The sequence below is a fragment of the Ascidia mentula genome, chromosome 8 (genome assembly GCF_947561715.1).
Source record: "Ascidia mentula chromosome 8, kaAscMent1.1, whole genome shotgun sequence".
Lineage (NCBI taxonomy): Eukaryota > Metazoa > Chordata > Ascidiacea > Phlebobranchia > Ascidiidae > Ascidia > Ascidia mentula.
The window spans coordinates 8,849,810-8,868,648 of NC_138573.1; the positions used below are offsets into that span (position 1 = coordinate 8,849,810).

Here is an 18,839-nt window from a genome sequence, read left to right on the forward strand (position 1 = left end):
CGAATAAAATACTTACGTTACTTATAACAGCAAAGAAGGCAAGTTAGTTTCTGGCTCTTAGCCCTTGGATTACGCAGAAATTGGATTATATCATCTGGGATTTTCCGGAACGTATTCCAGGACCACAAATCCAAGGTGAGCAGTTGGACAAACTGTCTTATAGTATTGCGCACTGAAGTATGGCAGGTGCTAAAAACCCTGCAGGCACGTCTTATGCTGCAGTAGCGGCCCAAAACGTTGATAACACTGACGATGACCCCTTCCGCATTGAGCGGGATGGAGAGGTAGTGAGAAGCCAAAGAAAGGGTGTGTGAGAGGCCTGTTTTGTTAAGCCTCTCAGATCAGGAAGTTTTTCTAGTGGTGTAGATTCCCAAACCCGATTTCGTTAGTTCTTTCCATTACGTTTTCTATGTTTGGCACAACTTCTGTTATTGCGTCACAAAGGCTGCGCAGTAGCCGTGCGCGTGCAGACCGCATGGTTGTGTTTTTCTTCTTTGCTAGTTGTGTTACCAGTTATTGTGGTATCTTTAATAATAATGATTCTATTTGAATAAGCAAAACTGCGAAATAGTTTGTTTACTGTGCCTTGCAACAATTGAAACTTTACTGGATTATAATAATGCTACTGAAAAATGTGTTGTCACAACGGACAATTCTCTGAATAAGATCGGTCGCAAAACAGTTCGGTAAGTGCGATTGATTTTGCTATAGTGTAAATTTGTTTACGTATTGATTGTACAATTGTGTTTCTTTACTAGAAACCGCTCCCGTTCCGGCGCCGTGACTTTGCGCCCGTCATTCATTTCACATTGAATACAACTGTGTTTTGTGTCCTGTACTTGGTGACTACCTGGGAAGCTAGGAGCGCGTTTCGAGACATTTTGTGCTGAACCGCTGTGCAACGTGTAGCGTTACCGATCGGCTAGAAAAAGCACGTTACATACAAGTTTCGAACTGTCATTGTTACAACCGTTTGTGACGTCACAACATGCCTGTCCTGACAAAGAAGAAGAGAAAACGGCTTGGCTGTGCATTAAAACAGTTACAAGACGATTACCTCGATGCTGAGAGGATGATGCTCAACCGCGAAAAGGAAAAACTGCAAGAAGCGTTGCTTGCCGTAGAAGCAAGCTATACCGAGGCTATGAACCTGTGTGAAGATATGTCCGATGAGGCCACGATGCCGGGAAGTGTGTCTCGAAAAAGGGATTGTGTTCGAGGCAAGAACGAGTTCGACATTCGCGTCAGGCAGTGGCTGCGCGACATTTCAACACCGGTGCCTGTCTCGGAAGCTGGTAGCCGTTCACCGCCCGCCAGTAGAACGTCGAAACGATGTGAATCCACTATTCACACTGGGAGCGTAAGATCTTCTAGGAGCTCGACATACAGTATTAAGTTAAAGGAAAGTCGTGTGAAGCTAAATCTTGCTCGATTAGCACGCAAGCAAGATGAAGAACGAAAAGAAGAGGAATTAAAACAGGCCGAGTTCACCCTGGATAAACGAAAATTGGAAGCTGAAATCGCTGATCGCGAATCTCAACGGAAGTTGGAACTAGCAGAAGCCGAACTGAACGCATGGGAAGAAGTTGCCAGCGTTTGTTCGTTTAAATACGAACAACGAAAAGATACAGTGTGTCCCAAGAATCCTGAAGAATTAGTGATCGAAGATCCTAAACCAAATGAAGTAAAATTCAAGGAATTCGAATGTCCTCGTCGCCAAAAGGTACCACGTGATAACATTTACTCGCCACATAATGGGCGTACCTCTCCGACGCAGTTTAGACCTCATTATACGGAGGTTGGTGAACGTTTTCTGCCAAAACCACAAATAACAAAGTTTGATGGCGATCCTATGGACTATTGGTCATTTGCAAATCGATACAAAATTCATATTGCTAGCAGATTAGACTGTGATGATTTAAGACTTACATATTTGCTGCAACATTGCACGCCGAGTGTCAATGAAAAGCTGAGGCACTATACGTCATCCTCAAACCCTGCAATAAGCTACGAACTTGCTTGGAAAGAACTGTACGAACGCTATGGTCAACCACATATTATCGCTCGTTGCTGCGAAAAGAAGTTGCAAGAAAGTCCGAAGATTGGGCGAAACGACCCCGACGGTTTGGAAAAGTTGGCCGTCCTCCTTAAGAGATGCTGCGTATCTTTGGAGGAAATCACGGGTATGTCTACCGTTGATTCTGTCGGTTTTATTGTTGCTATTGCTAGCAAGCTACCTGTGGAGATGCAATGCAAATGGGTTTCTGCATCTGTTGCATTGCAAAGGGAAACGGGTAGGGTCGCGCGTTTCGCGGATTTTGCGAATTTCGTTGTGAAGCAGAGCGAGGAAGCCAACTCGATATATGGGAAAGGTCTCTTTCCTTCAGGCCCTGAAAAGAATCAAGGTGTCAAACGACAAAAGGCGACGTCATGCAACGCCATTGCTTCTACTGGTGCACAGAAATCGGTGCAGAAGGAAAACCAGTCAACACAACGAAAGAAACCGTGTCCTTGTTGTGCAAAGCCGCATGACCTCGACGTCTGCTTTGCGTTTAAACGAAAACCGCATCGTGAGCGACGACAATTTGTGAGAGCGAAAGGTTTGTGTTTCCGGTGTCTTGAAGTGGGACACATGGTTGTTGATTGTAGCAGTAAGACAGTTTGCCATGAGGAAGGTTGTGGAAGTGCATACCATCATGTGCTTCTGCACAATCCGGCGAGACCCCGACCGACGGACGCATCTTCGGAGGACAAGAATGGAAATGACTCAGCGTCTTTGAAACAGGGTAGTTGCTTGAATACCGTGGGCTGTCATGACAGCAACTCAATGTCCGCTTGGTTAGACATTGTTCCTGTTCGAGTCCGCGTTGGGGACAAGGAAATTGAAACATATGCTCTGCTGGACACTGGTTCAGACAAAACCTTCTGTGAGAAACGGCTGATGAACATGTTGGATGTTGAGGTAGAAGGCGAACCAGTTCGAATGCAGCTCGGGTCGATCAATGGTGCAAGGGAGCTGAACACCGTGAAAATCTCCATGTCAGTACTGCCCTTGATGGGAGGAGAGGAGTTCAATTTACCGGAAGTGACGCTACTTGACGAAATACCTGTTCCGCCTGAGCATGTCCCAAAGTTTGGAGCATCTGTTCGTCCCAAGCATCTGCAGGGAGTGCATTTACCGCAAATCAAAGGTGGGTCTGTCACATTACTTATTGGTACAGACAACTACTTAGTTCATCGATGTTTGGAGAGTCGGTTCTCTCCTGATCCGGAGTACCCGGACGCTGTCAAAACGCCTCTGGGTTGGTTGCTAAGAGGTTATGCTCCACAGAAAACCCCCAGGGGCTGTAGTTTTCTGTTGCAGGGAATTGAACGTTTCAATCCCTTTAATAACATCGATGACGTCATCGTGACCGATGATGGTGAAACTTACCCCATGCGAAGTGGTGATTTGGGGGATGCTGAATCCTTCCTACAGTGGCTCCGGAGCAACAGGGAAGCAATGGAGTTTGGATTGAAGTTTTCAGCGGAGGACGTCATTGCATATGACATCATGACCAAGCAAGTGGAACACAAAGATGGACATTACCAGCTGCCACTGTTGTGGCGAAATTCGGCAGATATTCTTCCCAACACTTTGAAATTGGCACAGAAACGACTGTCTGGTCTTAAGTAGCGTTTGTCGCATGATGCAAGTTTAAGTCAAAGGTATGTACAGCAGATGCAAATCCTTCTGGATAAGGGTTATGCCGAACGGGTACCAGAAGAAGAAATTAGTACTGACGGTCGGAAGTGGTACCTTCCTCACCATCCCGTGGTCAACCCAAAGAAGCCGGAAAAGCTTCGGATCGTTTTTGACTGTGCCGCAAAGTGCGACGGTAACTCTATAAACGACCACTTGATGAAAGGACCAGACTTGATGAACTCGTTGGTTGGAGTGCTTTTGAGATTCCGCAAAGAAGCCGTGGCTTTGGTTGCGGACATAGAAGCCATGTTCCACCAAGTACGCGTCACACAGCAGGATCGTGACGCCCTTAGATTCCTGTGGTGGCCAGGAGGCGACACACTAAAGGACCCTGTGCCGCACCGAATGACTGTTCATTTATTTGGCGCAAAGTCGTCCCCAAGCTGCGCCACATTCTGCCTACGTGAAACTGCACGTGAATTTGGGAAGTTTTTTTATCCTCGTGTCACCGAGGTCGTGAGAAAAAACTTTTATGTGGACGATTGTTTATTATCAATCCCCACAGAAGCAATGGGAATGAAAATGGTGGAAAATTTAAGAAGTTTGCTGTCCATGGGAGGTTTCAGGCTGACAAAATGGTTGTCATCGAGTGACGCTGTGACGACCTCTGTTCCTAATGAGGAAAGGTCCAAATCAATCCAGAACATTCCGCTTGGCGGAGAGGTACAGGAACGTGTTCTGGGAATCAGCTGGCGTCTTCCAGAGGACGAATTTGGATTTAATGTCGTCCTGCCGGACAAACCGATCACGCGACGTGGAATGCTCTCTGTGACAAACTCCTTGTTTGACCCCCTTGGATTCGTTGCACCCGTGGTCCTAGAAGCTCGATTGATCTACAGGGACGTGTGTCAACAGAAGATTGGATGGGACGATGTCGTGCCGACCACGGATCAAGCCAGGTGGCGAAAATGGCGAGAAAGCCTCTGTGAGCTTTGTGAGGTAAGAATACCTCGTTTTTATCGAATGACCACCAATGCGTCCAAAGTACAGTTACATGTTTTTGCTGACGCTTCGTCAGAAGCACGAGGTTGTGCTTGTTACCTGAGGTCAGTAGATGACCGCTCGAACGTTACGTGCTCGCTGGTGATGGGCAAATCACTGCTTTCCGGTTCAGGAAGGCAAACCATACCACGACTGGAACTGGAGGCTGCTTTGGATGCAGTGAAAATGTCACGAACAGTGAAGGAGGAACTTGATTTAGAAGACTGTCCTTGTCTGTTTTGGACAGACTCATCCATTGTGCTGCAGAGTTTGCACGCCGACAGCAAGAACTTTCCTATATTTGCGCGAAATCGAATTACACAGATTTTGAATCACTCATGTGTCCATGATTGGATGCACGTGCCAACCGACGAGAACCCGGCTGATGCAGCGTCTCGCGGTGTTACTGCCAATGCACTGTGCAGTGGAATGTGGTTAACCGGACCTGAGTTTCTGCGAAAGACACCCGACCAGTGGCCAAATCGTTTCACCAAGATACCAACTACTGCTGAGGTCTACAAAAGCTTTGACTTGGAAAGAATCAAGGCGGATGTTTTCCTCACAACGCTCGAAGAAAAAGGCACTGATCGTTTGATTGGCTATTTTTCGTCACTACATCGTTTGAAGCTGGCAACTGCATGGTTGCTCAGGTTTAAACGCTACTTGTACTGTAAAGCGAAAAAGAAAGAGGTGACCGTGTCACACTCGCCTATATCCGTTGACGAATTAATAATTGCTGAGTCAGAACTTGTCAAGTTTGTGCAGCGTCAGCACTTTGCTGACTGGCTTGCATCGCTACCCACGGGTAAACTGCTGCCAAAATCTGCGCTCTATAGGCTCGACCCTATATTGAAGGACGACATACTTCGTGTTGGCGGCAGACTCGACAACGCGAGGTTGTGCTACGAAACAAGGCATCCGGCGATTCTGCCCAATGATTGTCGCCTAACGGAATTAATTGCCCAAGAAATTCACGCCCAAGGTGCGGGGCATGCTGGTATCAACTACACATTGAGTTTGTTGTGCCAGCGCTACTGGATAGTGAACGCCCGAGCGACTGTTCGTCGGGTTATACACCATTGCTTGTTTTGCCGACGAAGAAATGCCAGGCCAGGTCAGCAGCTGATGGCTGACCTGCCTCCGTCCAGATTGCAGGTTGACGAACCACCATTCTCACACGTCGGTGTGGACTATTTCGGACCTTTGCTGATCAGACAACGCAGATGCGAAATTAAAAGGTACGGATGTCTGTTTACGTGTATGACGACACGTGCTGTTCATCTAGAAGTTGCTGCCGACCTAACTACAGACGCCTTTTTGAACGTCTTGAGGCGATTTCTTGCACGACGTGGTCCAATATCACACATTTACTCGGATAATGGAACCAATTTCGTCGGAGCAAACCGCGTTATGAAGGAAGACGTGGAGAAATGGAACCAAAATCAGATCTGCGACTACCTGCGCCAGCGGAAGGTGAAGTGGTCGTTCAACCCACCAGGAGCAAGCCACATGGGTGGAGTGTGGGAACGGATGATCAGAACCGTCCGAAGAATTATGATGGCGATTTATCCTGAGGGAAAACTAGACGATGACGCTCTCGGTAGAGTTACCGAACTATTCCATGACAAACACCAGGTGGTGAGGAGCGTTGAAGTGAAGACGGCCGGCGGCGTCCTCAGGAGACCCATCACTAAACTCTGCGTGGTAATCCCTGCCGCACAGGATGAGACTGAACTGAAAACTGTTTGTGAATCTTTGTGTTGATGTAAAATTGGTACAATGCCCAATTTTGGGGGGGAGGATGTAGATTCCCAAACCCGATTTCGTTAGTTCTTTCCATTACGTTTTCTATGTTTGGCACAACTTCTGTTATTGCGTCACAAAGGCTGCGCAGTAGCCGTGCGCGTGCAGACCGCATGGTTGTGTTTTTCTTCTTTGCTAGTTGTGTTACCAGTTATTGTGGTATCTTTAATAATAATGATTCTATTTGAATAAGCAAAACTGCGAAATAGTTTGTTTACTGTGCCTTGCAACAATTGAAACTTTACTGGATTATAATAATGCTACTGAAAAATGTGTTGTCACAACGGACAATTCTCTGAATAAGATCGGTCGCAAAACAGTTCGGTAAGTGCGATTGATTTTGCTATAGTGTAAATTTGTTTACGTATTGATTGTACAATTGTGTTTCTTTACTAGAAACCGCTCCCGTTCCGGCGCCGTGACTTTGCGCCCGTCATTCATTTCACATTGAATACAACTGTGTTTTGTGTCCTGTACTTGGTGACTACCTGGGAAGCTAGGAGCGCGTTTCGAGACATTTTGTGCTGAACCGCTGTGCAACGTGTAGCGTTACCGATCGGCTAGAAAAAGCACGTTACAAGTGGCTTTGTTTCAAGCCTTGTTCCAGGAAGCTGAAAGTCAAAGAAAGCGGCTTGTTTTCTCACGTGACCCGTGATCAGTGAAGCGGAAAATTTTGTTAATTTTCCCTTCAATTGTTTTTGTCTCCCGCCTGCTAATTGGAAAGAAAGCGGCTTGTTTTCTCACGTGACCCGTGATCAGTGAAGCGGAAAATTTTGTTTATTTTCCCTTCAATTGTTTTTGTCTCCCGCCTGCTAATTGGAAAGAAAGCGGCTTGTTTTCTCACGTGACCCGTGATCAGTGAAGCGAAAAATTGTGTCTATTTTCCCTTCAATTCTTTTGTTTCCCGCCCGCCTCTTGGATTGACTTGTTTCTTATAGCCTAGCCCTTTTTAGGGCTGCCAAGTAAGGCTAGCATGTGTAGTCCAGCCTTGACGTGTATAAATGTCTACCTACGCAGCAGTAGCTGGGGTTTCTACCCCACAGAAGACAGCCTTAGACCTCCAAACAATGTTTAAGACTAACCCATACCTCGAGGTGCAAGCGAGGTTCAATCCTGGCCTTAACCGTGGTCAAGTATATGATATGTTAAAGACTATACCCGACATCAACTGGCGCATTGACGTCACCAGCGTCGTAGGGAAAGTGAACGGGAAACTCAGTATATATTGCACCAGTTATGAAAAGAGCAAGACCCTTGCTAAAGGAATTATAGTAAAGACAAACGCCGCCTTTTGTTCAGCTTACAGACCAGACGAAGCGAAGGTGATCCTGAAATTGTTGCCACCAGATGTTGTGAAAGATAATCTAATATTGTACTTTAGCACCATGCACGCCCCAGTATATCGGGCCTACCCGCTGAGGGACCCCCAAAGCAAACTTTCGGGGAAGTGGGTCCTCCATATGAAGGAGTCCACTCTCAAACAAAACCCCATACCGGAGGAGGTCCACCTTGGCCCGCTATTCGCACTTGCAGAATACCCGGGGCAACCCAGACTTTGTGGGTTCTGTAAGAAGGCAGGGCACGAGAAAGCCAAATGCGAATCGTTCCTAAAGTTTCAGGAAAGCAAGAAGGCACAAAGCGGCAAGCCTTCAGAAGTGCCCAATCAGGGCGCAACAACAATAATTCCCAACAAGACTACAAAAGCGGCCAGCCAGGGCGCCACAACTACATGTGCCAGCAAGACTTCAGAAGCGCCCAGCCAGGGCGCCACAACTACATGTGCCAGCAAAACTTCAAAAGCGCCCAGCCAGGGCGCCACAACCATGAATCCCAACAAGACTCCAGAAGCGCCCAGCCAGGGCGCCACAACTATGAATCCCAACAAGACTCCAGAAGCGCCCAGCCATGGCGCCACAACTACATGTGCCAGCAAGACTTCAGAAGCGCCCAGCCAGGGCGCCACAACTACGAATCCCAACAAGACTCCAGAAGCGCCCAGCCATGGCGCTACAACCACAATACCGAGCAAGACTCCAGAGGCGGCACACCATGTTCTCCAGCAGCCCGAGTTGGCTGATGCCGCCACACCGAGCGTACAAGACGTGTCATTCGACACAATCCCGCGTTGGGCATCAACCCCGAAAGACAAACGAACGAACGAAGATTTCACCGTGGTGCATCATCGCAAGAAGGCCAGGAGGGGTGCGACACCGCCGAGTATGAAGCAGACGACATGTTGTAAAACCAGCTACAACACACAAGGTAGAAACTTAGTGTGCCTGTGTAATACTAGGCACCTGAAATGTCACTGTGGACATTGGGCTCCTGAAGATAAATACAATAGCCCGTTAAGGTGCCCCAACAAGCAGTGTAACCGCTTGTTAATAGCGTGTACTTGTCGCACATTTTTCGATATAGTGCCAGGCGAAGTAGTTAAATGCAAGTGTGGGGTAGTATTACCGAACGATTTTAACTCCACCTTTATGCAAAGAAAACCCATAGATAGAAACCCCCCCCACGTCGATTTTATTTAATGATGGCGCCAACATCGTATCTGTCCATGTGCACACTAAACGTAAACGGCCTCGGTCAAGCGCCCAAAAGAAAAGCCCTGTTCCGACATCTATCCTCTTTAAACTTTGACCTTTATTGTCTACAAGAAACTCACTCTACACCTCAAACCGAATCCCTATGGCAGTCTGAATGGACTGCCGGACCCATCCTCTTAAACTCGGCACCTCTGAAAGGCTCTGTCTGTGGGGGTGTTGCAGTTCTTCTAAACTCCTCCAACCTTCAAATCCTCACTTCATTTTCAGACTCCGCCGGCAGCATTATTACAGCCGACATATCTACCCTTAACCATACCTTTCGACTAGTAAATATATACGCCCCGTCAGGAGCCACTAAGATAACGCAGAATAACCAATTTTTCGATGCACTCTACCCATATCTCATGACACCCTTTCCAATAGCACTGGCCGGGGACTTCAATTGCATAACGAACCCGACATTGGACCGATACCCTCCAGCCTCCTTGAACAAACGCAGTAAAAACTTAATTAAACTCCTGGCCACATTCGACCTGAAAGACGCCTTCCGTACCTTACACCCCACCCTCACACAATTTTCACGCTGCGCACCAAATACCCAATCACGACTCGACCGAATATATCTCTCACTTACGTTAACTCCCAGTCAGCATAATTTTACACCCTCCCCATTCTCAGACCACGATCTCGTCTCGGTTAAACTAAATCGAATTTCCGCTCCACCCAGGGGCAAAGGCTCCTGGAAGAACAATACCCAAACCCTTTCTGACCCTACTTTCTATCAAGACCTTGCACTACACTACCCCCTTTGGCAAACCCTGGCACTATACCACCCCAACCCCATGGATTTTTGGATTACAATTAAAGTTAAAGTTAAAGCCCTATTAAAAGGTTATTCAAAACGCCTGGCCACAATAAAATGAACTGAAACCTTCCTCCTCCATCAACAGTTCGACTCAGCAAGACAACAGTTAAACGACCATCCCACCTCCCAAAACCTCGCCCATTTTCAATCCCTAAAAAACACCCTTAAGAATACCTATCTCTTTCAAGCCCGCCTTTCTATCCTCAAATCCTTTTCCTCAGAACCCCAGTACAAAAACATGATCGACAAAAGCCTCTACGCACAACTCACCCCGAAACGCAGAAAATCCCAGATATTAGAGCTACAAGACCCTTATGGCCTCCCTTTATCGACCCCAAAAGAACTCACTCCCGACACTTCTTTTCTTCACTCTATGCGTCGCAACAACTTCCCCTTCCAGAACCCAGTAACGAATTCGTTAACCAATCTCACAAGCACATCGCAGATGAATACCTCCGCACGCTATCAAACCCTATCACACGCACTGAAGTTAAAAATGCACTCGTACTCTTTCCACCCAACAAGACTCCCGGTCCCGACGGCCTCAGTATCGAGTTTTATACTCGATGCTGGGACCTGATCGGGGCCGACCTCACCCAAGCACTTACCTACACCTACCTGCATGCTCACACCCCACCTGATTTCAACTTAGGACATATCACCCTTATACACAAAAAACACGACCCTTCTTTACTAACGAACTACCGCCCCATTTCTCTTCTGAACGTAGACTTAAAGATCCTGCATAAAATCCTAAACCTTAGAATGAAACCCTTCATCCCCCTCATACTCTCACAAAACCAATTTGCCGTACCCGGATCCTTAACATCAGATGCAACATCCCTCCTCCGCGACCTCCACACACACGCCTCCACTCTTCAATCAGATACATTTTTCGTTTCACTAGATTTTCAAAAAGCTTTCGATTCCATCTCATTTCCATGGCTACTCCTGCAACTAGAACTCAAACGCTTTCCCCCTACCTTTCTCAGCTTCATTCTACAGCCAACTCCCGGACCTTCATCAACGGGTTCGCCACAAGGGATTTTCTGGTCAGGAGAGGAGTCAGGCAAGGTGACCCCCTTAGCCTGAACCTCTTCCTGATCGCCCTAGATCCGTTATTCGTTGCCCTACAAAACCACCCCGCTATCATGTCGACCCCTGTTCCATGCCGAAACGCATCCAAGGCAATTGCTTATGCCGATGACGTCACCCTAGCGGTGACTCATCGGCACTCCCTTTCCCTGGCACTCACATTATTTGATAACTTTGGTAAAATCACAGGCCTTAAGCTCAACCCAACCAAGACCGAAGCAATTGCCATTCTCCGTCCTCCTTTTAACGACCCCTTTCCGAATAGAATAACTTGGAACCCAGATAATATAAATCCGTTAAACATACCCATCGGCGCACCCACAGCTATTAAGACGGCATGGAACAAAGTAATCACCTTTTTATCCACCCGCGCCAAAGCTATCAGCAACCCTTTTCTAACTTTTGATTCCAAATGCATCCTTACAAAGACTATCCTTTTACCCGAAATCTCATACCTGGCTAGAACTTATCCCTTACCACCCCAGCAACGAGAGCGGATCGACTGCATTGTGGCGAACTTTGTCGTGGGCCCAAACAATCCGACCCTGCCTATTAACATCTTGGCAGCCCGCCGTGACCTCGGCAAACATTCCACTCTATACTGATATCTTAATTCTCTCTCCTATCAAAAATTATTACAAGCACCGCATCCTCCACACCCCATCAACAACACAACAAGCACTCATCGAATACCACCTCGGCATCCCCCTATCCAAATATTTTGACTTTAGAATTATGAACACCTTGGAAAATGAATACAAATTATGTCGAAACACACTAAATCACACAATTGCCACAGCAAAGCATAATTATTTTCACCACAAACTCACAGTCAGTGCCAACAATTCCAAATCCACTTGGCAAGTAATTCGTGACCTTGTAAACATAAAACGTAAAAAGTGTAACACCACAGGTAAACTGAATATTGAGGGAAATTCAATTACAAACACCAGGCTGATTGCTGAGCACTTCAATAATTTTTTTTCAACTATTGGATCAAAACTGGCATCAAACATTCCATCTGCAACAACATGCCACTCACAGAAAACGATTGGACCAAAAAATTCCTTCTACCTAACCCCATTTACTGATCATGAAATATCACAGTGTATACACTCACTAAAAACAGAAAAAGAATCTCATCACATCCACATACCACCCAAATTCATTAAAATGGCAAATGAAATCATATCGCCTCACATTTGTGCCATCTTCAACAAATGTCTACTGCAGGGAATTTATCCTGATTTATTAAAAATTTCCAGAATTATTCCAATACACAAGTCTGGCTCAACTGACCAATGTACAAATTACAGGCCCATGTCTCTTCTTCCAACTTTCAGTAAAGTATTTGAAAGACTTTTGCATCGAAGGATTTATGACTACCTAGAAAAAAACAAACTATTGTATGAACACCAATTTGCATTCCGAAAAGGACATTCAACTGATTTGGCACTGCACAAAATTTACAATGAACTAATGTTAAACAATGAAAACAATCTTGTATCATGCTGCATATCGTTAGACTTATCAAAGGCATTTGACACAGTTGATCACAAAATACTACTCTCCAAAATGGATAAATTATTTGGCATAAGGGGAATCACTTCACAATTATTTCAATCCTACTTGTCAAACAGACACCAATACACAGTTGTTAATGGCATCAATTCATCACTTGCACCCATGACATGTGGAATTCCACAAGGCTCTGCACTAGGACCACTCCTCTTCCTGATGTACATTAATGATCTGCCTCTAGCTAGCACATTTTCCACCACCTTATTTGCTGATGACACATGCCTCATCATGGCAGCTGACAACACAGTATCTTTAAAAACAAAAACAAATAATGCTTTAAAACATGTATCCAATTGGCTTAGCGGTAACAAACTAAACAAACACTGCCATTTCACTAGACATGCAGATGGCTCAAATTATGTTATTCCAATAATGAAGTCTCTATTTGCCCAGAATACGCTGCTGTACCAAGGTCCCAAAATTTGGAATGAATTGCCGCAAAAAATGAAAAACTCTGGAAAATTTGCTTTAAAAAAACACTACAAACAACATCTTTTGCAACTATACAACTGAAAGTATGTTTAATGTTGACAAACACGTGCACATGTGCGACCCACGTGCTTTTCTTTCTGCCGCTAGAGCATGCACGCATCTGTCCGTACTCGCATTCCCCATCCTTTTATACTGAAATACTTTGGGCAAAAATAAACCAATGAATGAATGAATGAAATGAACAACTTACCCCACACGATGTCGCCGTCCCCCCACTATCAACACCTTCTTTCTCTGCTAGCAAAAATCAAACCCTCGGAATCGGAACTACTCTCCCCAAAAACAAGACCCCTCTATGCACCCCGTTAACACAGACTGGACACAAATTCACAACACCATTTTCCCAAATTATCTGAAAACCTTTAATTATAGACTTTGCCATAAGATTTTACCCCTCAAATGCCAGAAATCCCTACTTTCCCTGGATCAAGACGCACACTGCCTACTTTGCCAATACCCCATGGAAACCTTCTCACATCTTTTTCACACTTGCACAACAATTCAACCGGTTTTATCTTTGGTCAAAAGCACCCTCAACTCTCTCCTGCACGACACTTGTACGTACTTTGACACACCAAACTTCCTAGGCTTCCCCAAAACCCGGTTTTCTGAAACACCCTATACTTCGACAATCATTGCCCTTCTCAACACCTCCTTGACACATAGCATTTGGAAAACTCGAAATGGAATAAAACACGACCCACGTCCCTTGGCCAATCCAGCCCAACACCTCGTCAAATCCCTCAAACAATCTTTACGCTTAAGACTTGCTGTCCAACGGAACAGGTCCAACTCATTTCTTGAAGGTGTCTTGACCGACGTTTGTAACCAAATAAATTCGTTAACAACCCCTCCAGGCAACTTTAGCGCGGAATAACCACCATACTTCAAAACATTGTGCTGACCAACTAGTATTTCTTCGCATCCTGTACTTGTACCGTATTTATGTGTTGTTATTTTCATGTCTGTTATACTGCTACTGTAATTTATATCCTTGCGCAATCCTTCTCCCCCTTACTATACTTTCTTTCCAATCTGTACCACCAAATTTTATGTGATAATCGTGACAAGCTAGTCGCATAGCATGCCCGAATAAAATAAACGAAGCAATCTGATATTTTATCATACTGTCACTATGTTGCAGTAAATGCTGACGTTTCTCAACAAATTTAATTAAATAAATCATATAATAATATCTCACATACACGGACCCTTAACCATATTCATGGCAATCTGGAGGTTTGCAATTACCGATCGGTATTCTTAATTTTCGTGTTGGCTGAAATTCTGTTCATTACCTCAACACGAAAGTTTGCTTTTATACTTGAATAATTTGCAGAAACCGACATACCCGGCTGTTGATAGTCCAGCTGGCAGCATTGTGGAATTTGACCACATAGAGTTTTTTGACAACAGCGCATTTGGAGTGATGGGATTGGATGACGTCGGTTATATGTTCGTCCCTGATGCACGTGCAGACAAAACAACCCGTATGTCTCCTTTTTTATTTATGCGTCATTAGTTTTTGTAATGTAACAAATATAGACCAGACCAATTGTTAAAATACAAAATGTAACTCAAAAGAAATTAAAATCCCACGTGTGTCTTATATAGCTTGTGCTCTTCATGTGGCGTTACACGGTTGCAAGCAAGGGGCAGAGTATCTCGGACAAACCTACGTGAAGGAAACTGGTTACAACGAGGTGGCCGCCCTAAACAACATCATAGTGGTTTATCCAAGCGAAAAAGGATTTAATTAATGATCCTAACGGATGCTTTGACTGGTAAGTTATATGTAAAATCTCCTGTTCGATTGACCAAATATTTTACTGCCCAAGTGAGGCTACACTGGCAGCGCTTATGGTAAGTTTAATAAGTTATATCCTGGGTAATTCCATGCACACAAAGTCTAAACCTTTATCTTACAGCGTCGAACATCGGTAAACAAGTGGTAGCTGTAAGGCAGATGGTCGAAAGAATTGCCGGCATGTAATGAACCAATCGTGCAGAGTCCAAGGCTGTATGGATATCGATTTTGGGAAAAATAAAACACAAATACAATAAATTTTTGGTGCTTTATGAAAGACCATAAATCTGCAGTGGAAGGGTGTTCAAATGACCACATTCTATGGCGTTATACATTTCTAGTGTAATTGAGACACTCTTTAGTCTCACTTGAGTGCCACCACTCATGCACTGAGTAAATTGTTTGATTAACACCTGGATAAACTTTATCAGGGTATCGTTCACTTTCTGTTCCGTATATTTCTGCATATGACCGTGTGTCGTCTGGTTTAATTCCGTGTAGAGCTCTACAAATGGAACAATATCCAACCGCTTTGCCGTGATGATAGTAGTTTGCTGCATTTCCATTTCTCCAATCAAAATATTCTGCGTACGCAGTGTGATTTCTGTCCAAGTACTTGATGTATTTTACAAGTTGTTTGGTGTCGCCAAAATCTTCCACGTGTACGAAGGAGTGTGGAGGTGCGATTGCGAGATAATCTTCCTTGCGCGCTCCGTAAGCTATCGGCAGTAGACCAGCCGCAAGTCCGTTTGCTAAAAACTTCTCTGTAATGTAATCGCGACAGTGCAAGGAATTCTCGAATGCCAAGTAAAACTTGTATTGTGACAAGAAGCGGTAAAACTCCTTGCTGTCTCTCGGATAATTCGGCATAGTCATGTTTTTGTTCTTGAAACAACGGCCAAACAGATCCACTTCCAATCCCAAATCAACCATGTCTTGGGTCAATTTTAATCGGTTTGCGACATTGGAACCGTAATTACAGTTACTGGTAATAATAACTGCGGTCCTTGTCTTTGCAGCGAGGAGTTTATCAGTATTTCTTTCTACTCCGTGCCATAAACCCCTGATCATACTGACAAGGTCGAGACGATGGATTGGATTATAAAAAGTTGAATCTCTTCTGCAAAAGAGTAAATTGTATTATCCACTGGAAATGGCGATCAAATTATCTCATAAATTTAACGAACTTCACCTAAAGGTCATTGTCGCGTTGAAGTAATGGTGAGGATAAAGATCCAGGTTGACTTTATAATTTCCGAAGTAAAGAGTTCTTTCCGGACTTTCACTAGCCCAAAATACGTAGTTGTTCAGGTCTCCTGTGAACAAAAACAAACATTGCCACCTTTTGATTTAAAGAATAGCCTACGCAAACAACGCATAGCGATTTTTTAAATTAATAAAATATTGTTTGTTAGAAATACATACAAGACTGTTTAAATTACATGTATTTTATACAAAATGCTGTTATTTTTTTAACGTATACGTTGTATGGTCATAGTTCGGCAAAATAGAGATTATCAAACCTTTGTTGGCTCAACGGAGGGTTGGATGGAGCTTTGGACCAAGCGTTGATCACAACGGCCGCAGTATCACTACTGTTTAACTGTAAAATTCGTTTGTTTTAAAATTAAAAATTTGAAAAGTACAACTTAACAAGACGTTACCTCACTCCTATTTGTTGTAATCTTGCAAAATCCACAAAATGGACCTTTTATTTGCTTGGTTTGAAACCACCATATTTTGTCCCACAGCAAGATGTTCTACGCATGTAAAATATATTTGACAAAAGCAGGCATTTCCAAAACGAAAACAGTGCAATGTCAGGCATTTTCTAAAACTCCCTTCGTTGTTTAATTTGTCTGATACTTAATTCGTAAGATGCACAAAGCGATGCAAAATTTTGCACCGAACGTAACAAACAATTTGATTAAAACTGAGGAGAGCCTTAAGTTGAATTTTTTCAAGATCATCGACATGTTACCAAGTTGATTACAAACGACATCATATAATAACACTGGCATGTTCAGTTAGATTTCATACTAGAATTTTTTTAACTTTTTCTAAATTGGATAAGGACTGATGATGACATAAGTTTTGTCGAAACGTCTTATTTTAACATGACAGTGTTAATAACAATATGGGCCAGTCTCTTTATACTCAGGATAAGTAAAATTATACCAAATGTACAAAAACCTGAAATTAAAAATAACTTCGAACAGGAATTACATTTAAGCAAGGCAAGCTTACTTTGCTATTTGTGCTGCCCTCATTGTTACTTTAAAAGAGCAGTTTTTCTCGAATAAAAGTTCCGAGTTTTTTACATAACCCTGAAGAAGTCTCGCTGGATGATAGACGAAATGTAGGTTGCAAAAAAAATCTTTTATGTCAGCAGAACAGTTCTTTCAAATTTGAAGACAACTTAATTCATATTATATCGGAATTCTTTCCCATAAGAATGGGATGGCAACGATTCATCCCCTGGGATAGACACGTTTTGTGCAGCAAAATTTGAAACTTGTCCCAACGGAAAAATGTCGTTGGACAAAGGTGGACTAAACTTGGAGCTACTCAACTTTTTAAATCATAGAATAACCGGGATTTTACTATCTTCAAAATATTAGGATTATGTAGTTGTCCAAGTCTGGTTTTCATTACCTTAACTAAATTAGTACTCTTCCTGTAGCTGAATTGTTTTACAGTTAAAGTTGTTTGGATGGTTGTAGAAACAACAATATCGTGACCGATGTTACCTAAAATATCCTTGTGAAACCTCGGTTTGCTCTTCTTGTCGTGACGACCTTTAAAACACGTATGCTGTGGAATTGGTTACTTGCAAATACCATTTAATTATTTTTTTAATACCTGTAATGTATGAATATCCAGCTATGTAGAATAAGGTCCACAAGCAACACAGCAGGAAAACGACCGAGAGTTTATGTTTGCCCATGAAAAGGAAATTTGCACCACCCTAAAACTATCACAAAGCCGAAACTATAACACAAAGTTAAAAAAGTTTTTGCTAAAGTATACAACTTACCTCTTCAATTGAAAAATAAGATCTTAACCAGCGTAGACTGCAGAAGCTGCCCTGGTAATCACTATTCCTTCCGTAATAACACACACACAAAGCATTAGGTTTAAAACGGGATCATTTTACCTGGCATCAATCAGGAAAAGATCGAACAACTTCAACCTATAGGAACAATAATTTACTCATAATTCTGAGAATAAAGGGACGGGTTATTTAATTTTATTTATCAGGAAACCTTGTGTCCTTTTCCTGCGTGTTAATTGTATATTTCGCTCTACGGGCCGATAACATGTGTTCATTAGTTTGCACATCACTCATTGATATACGATAAAAGTTGATGATCGTTTTGGTGTAGGACGCCACAAGTAACTAGATTGCTGGAAGTTTCCAACCAATCACATGGGCGACATATGTTAAAAGGCGACTTCTTTCTTTTTTCGTGGTATCCGACTGATAAGACAACGCAGTAATGTTTCAGGCATGAATGACATGATTGGCAGACTCGGCCCACTGGATATTTATATTCGTTTTTGGTGCTTATATTTCTCGACAATTTCTGGTTTGTACAAACGTAAAATTTTCCCCCAAAATGGTTTACCGATGCGCTACACGCGTTTTATTAAAAAAACTCACATCTAATCAAATGAATTTTTAACCAATCTTTACCTGCAGCACCGGACGTCAGACCAATTGTTGAAGTCGGAACCGTGAATAAAATAAACTACAATTGATTTCGAAAACAACTTCAAAAGCAATGTCATTTATCTATTAATATTTATCAATAATCTGGTGCAATACGACAAACCCAACAAAACCACACACAAAAAACCTCTGGCGTTCTCCTGATTTCGAAGTGAATTGAAATTCAATACAGTTCTATTCAACGGATT

The 18,839-nt window shown here is 43.6% G+C and overlaps 2 protein-coding genes across 3 annotated transcripts in view; one reads left to right on the forward strand and one right to left on the reverse strand.

Moving 5' to 3' along the window:
* Positions 1-18,755, reverse strand: part of LOC145910182 (4-galactosyl-N-acetylglucosaminide 3-alpha-L-fucosyltransferase FUT6-like) — a 28,337-nt gene extending 9,582 nt beyond the window's left edge. Inside the window, exons 1-6 of one of the 2 annotated variants that reach the window (XM_082997212.1) lie at positions 18,616-18,755; positions 17,956-18,111; positions 17,781-17,892; positions 17,574-17,716; positions 16,583-16,678; positions 16,442-16,521 (exon numbers count right to left, since the gene is read on the reverse strand). In XM_082997212.1, coding sequence (XP_082853338.1) covers positions 16,442-16,521; positions 16,583-16,678; positions 17,574-17,716; positions 17,781-17,865 — 404 coding nt within the window. In that variant the 5' untranslated portion in view covers positions 17,866-17,892; positions 17,956-18,111; positions 18,616-18,755. Of the gene's footprint in view, positions 1-16,441; positions 16,522-16,582; positions 16,679-17,573; positions 17,717-17,780; positions 17,910-17,955; positions 18,112-18,615 lie in introns of both variants that reach the window. The other variant, XM_082997213.1, reaches the window with a different exon arrangement.
* Positions 7,255-15,212, forward strand: LOC145910184 (uncharacterized). The gene is made up of 4 exons (XM_082997216.1): positions 7,255-8,791; positions 14,451-14,601; positions 14,726-14,895; positions 15,040-15,212. Exons 1-2 carry the CDS (start codon positions 7,531-7,533, stop codon positions 14,471-14,473), a joined length of 1,284 nt encoding a protein of 427 aa, XP_082853342.1. The 5' UTR covers positions 7,255-7,530; the 3' UTR covers positions 14,474-14,601; positions 14,726-14,895; positions 15,040-15,212.
* Positions 18,756-18,839: the final 84 nt, after the last annotated feature.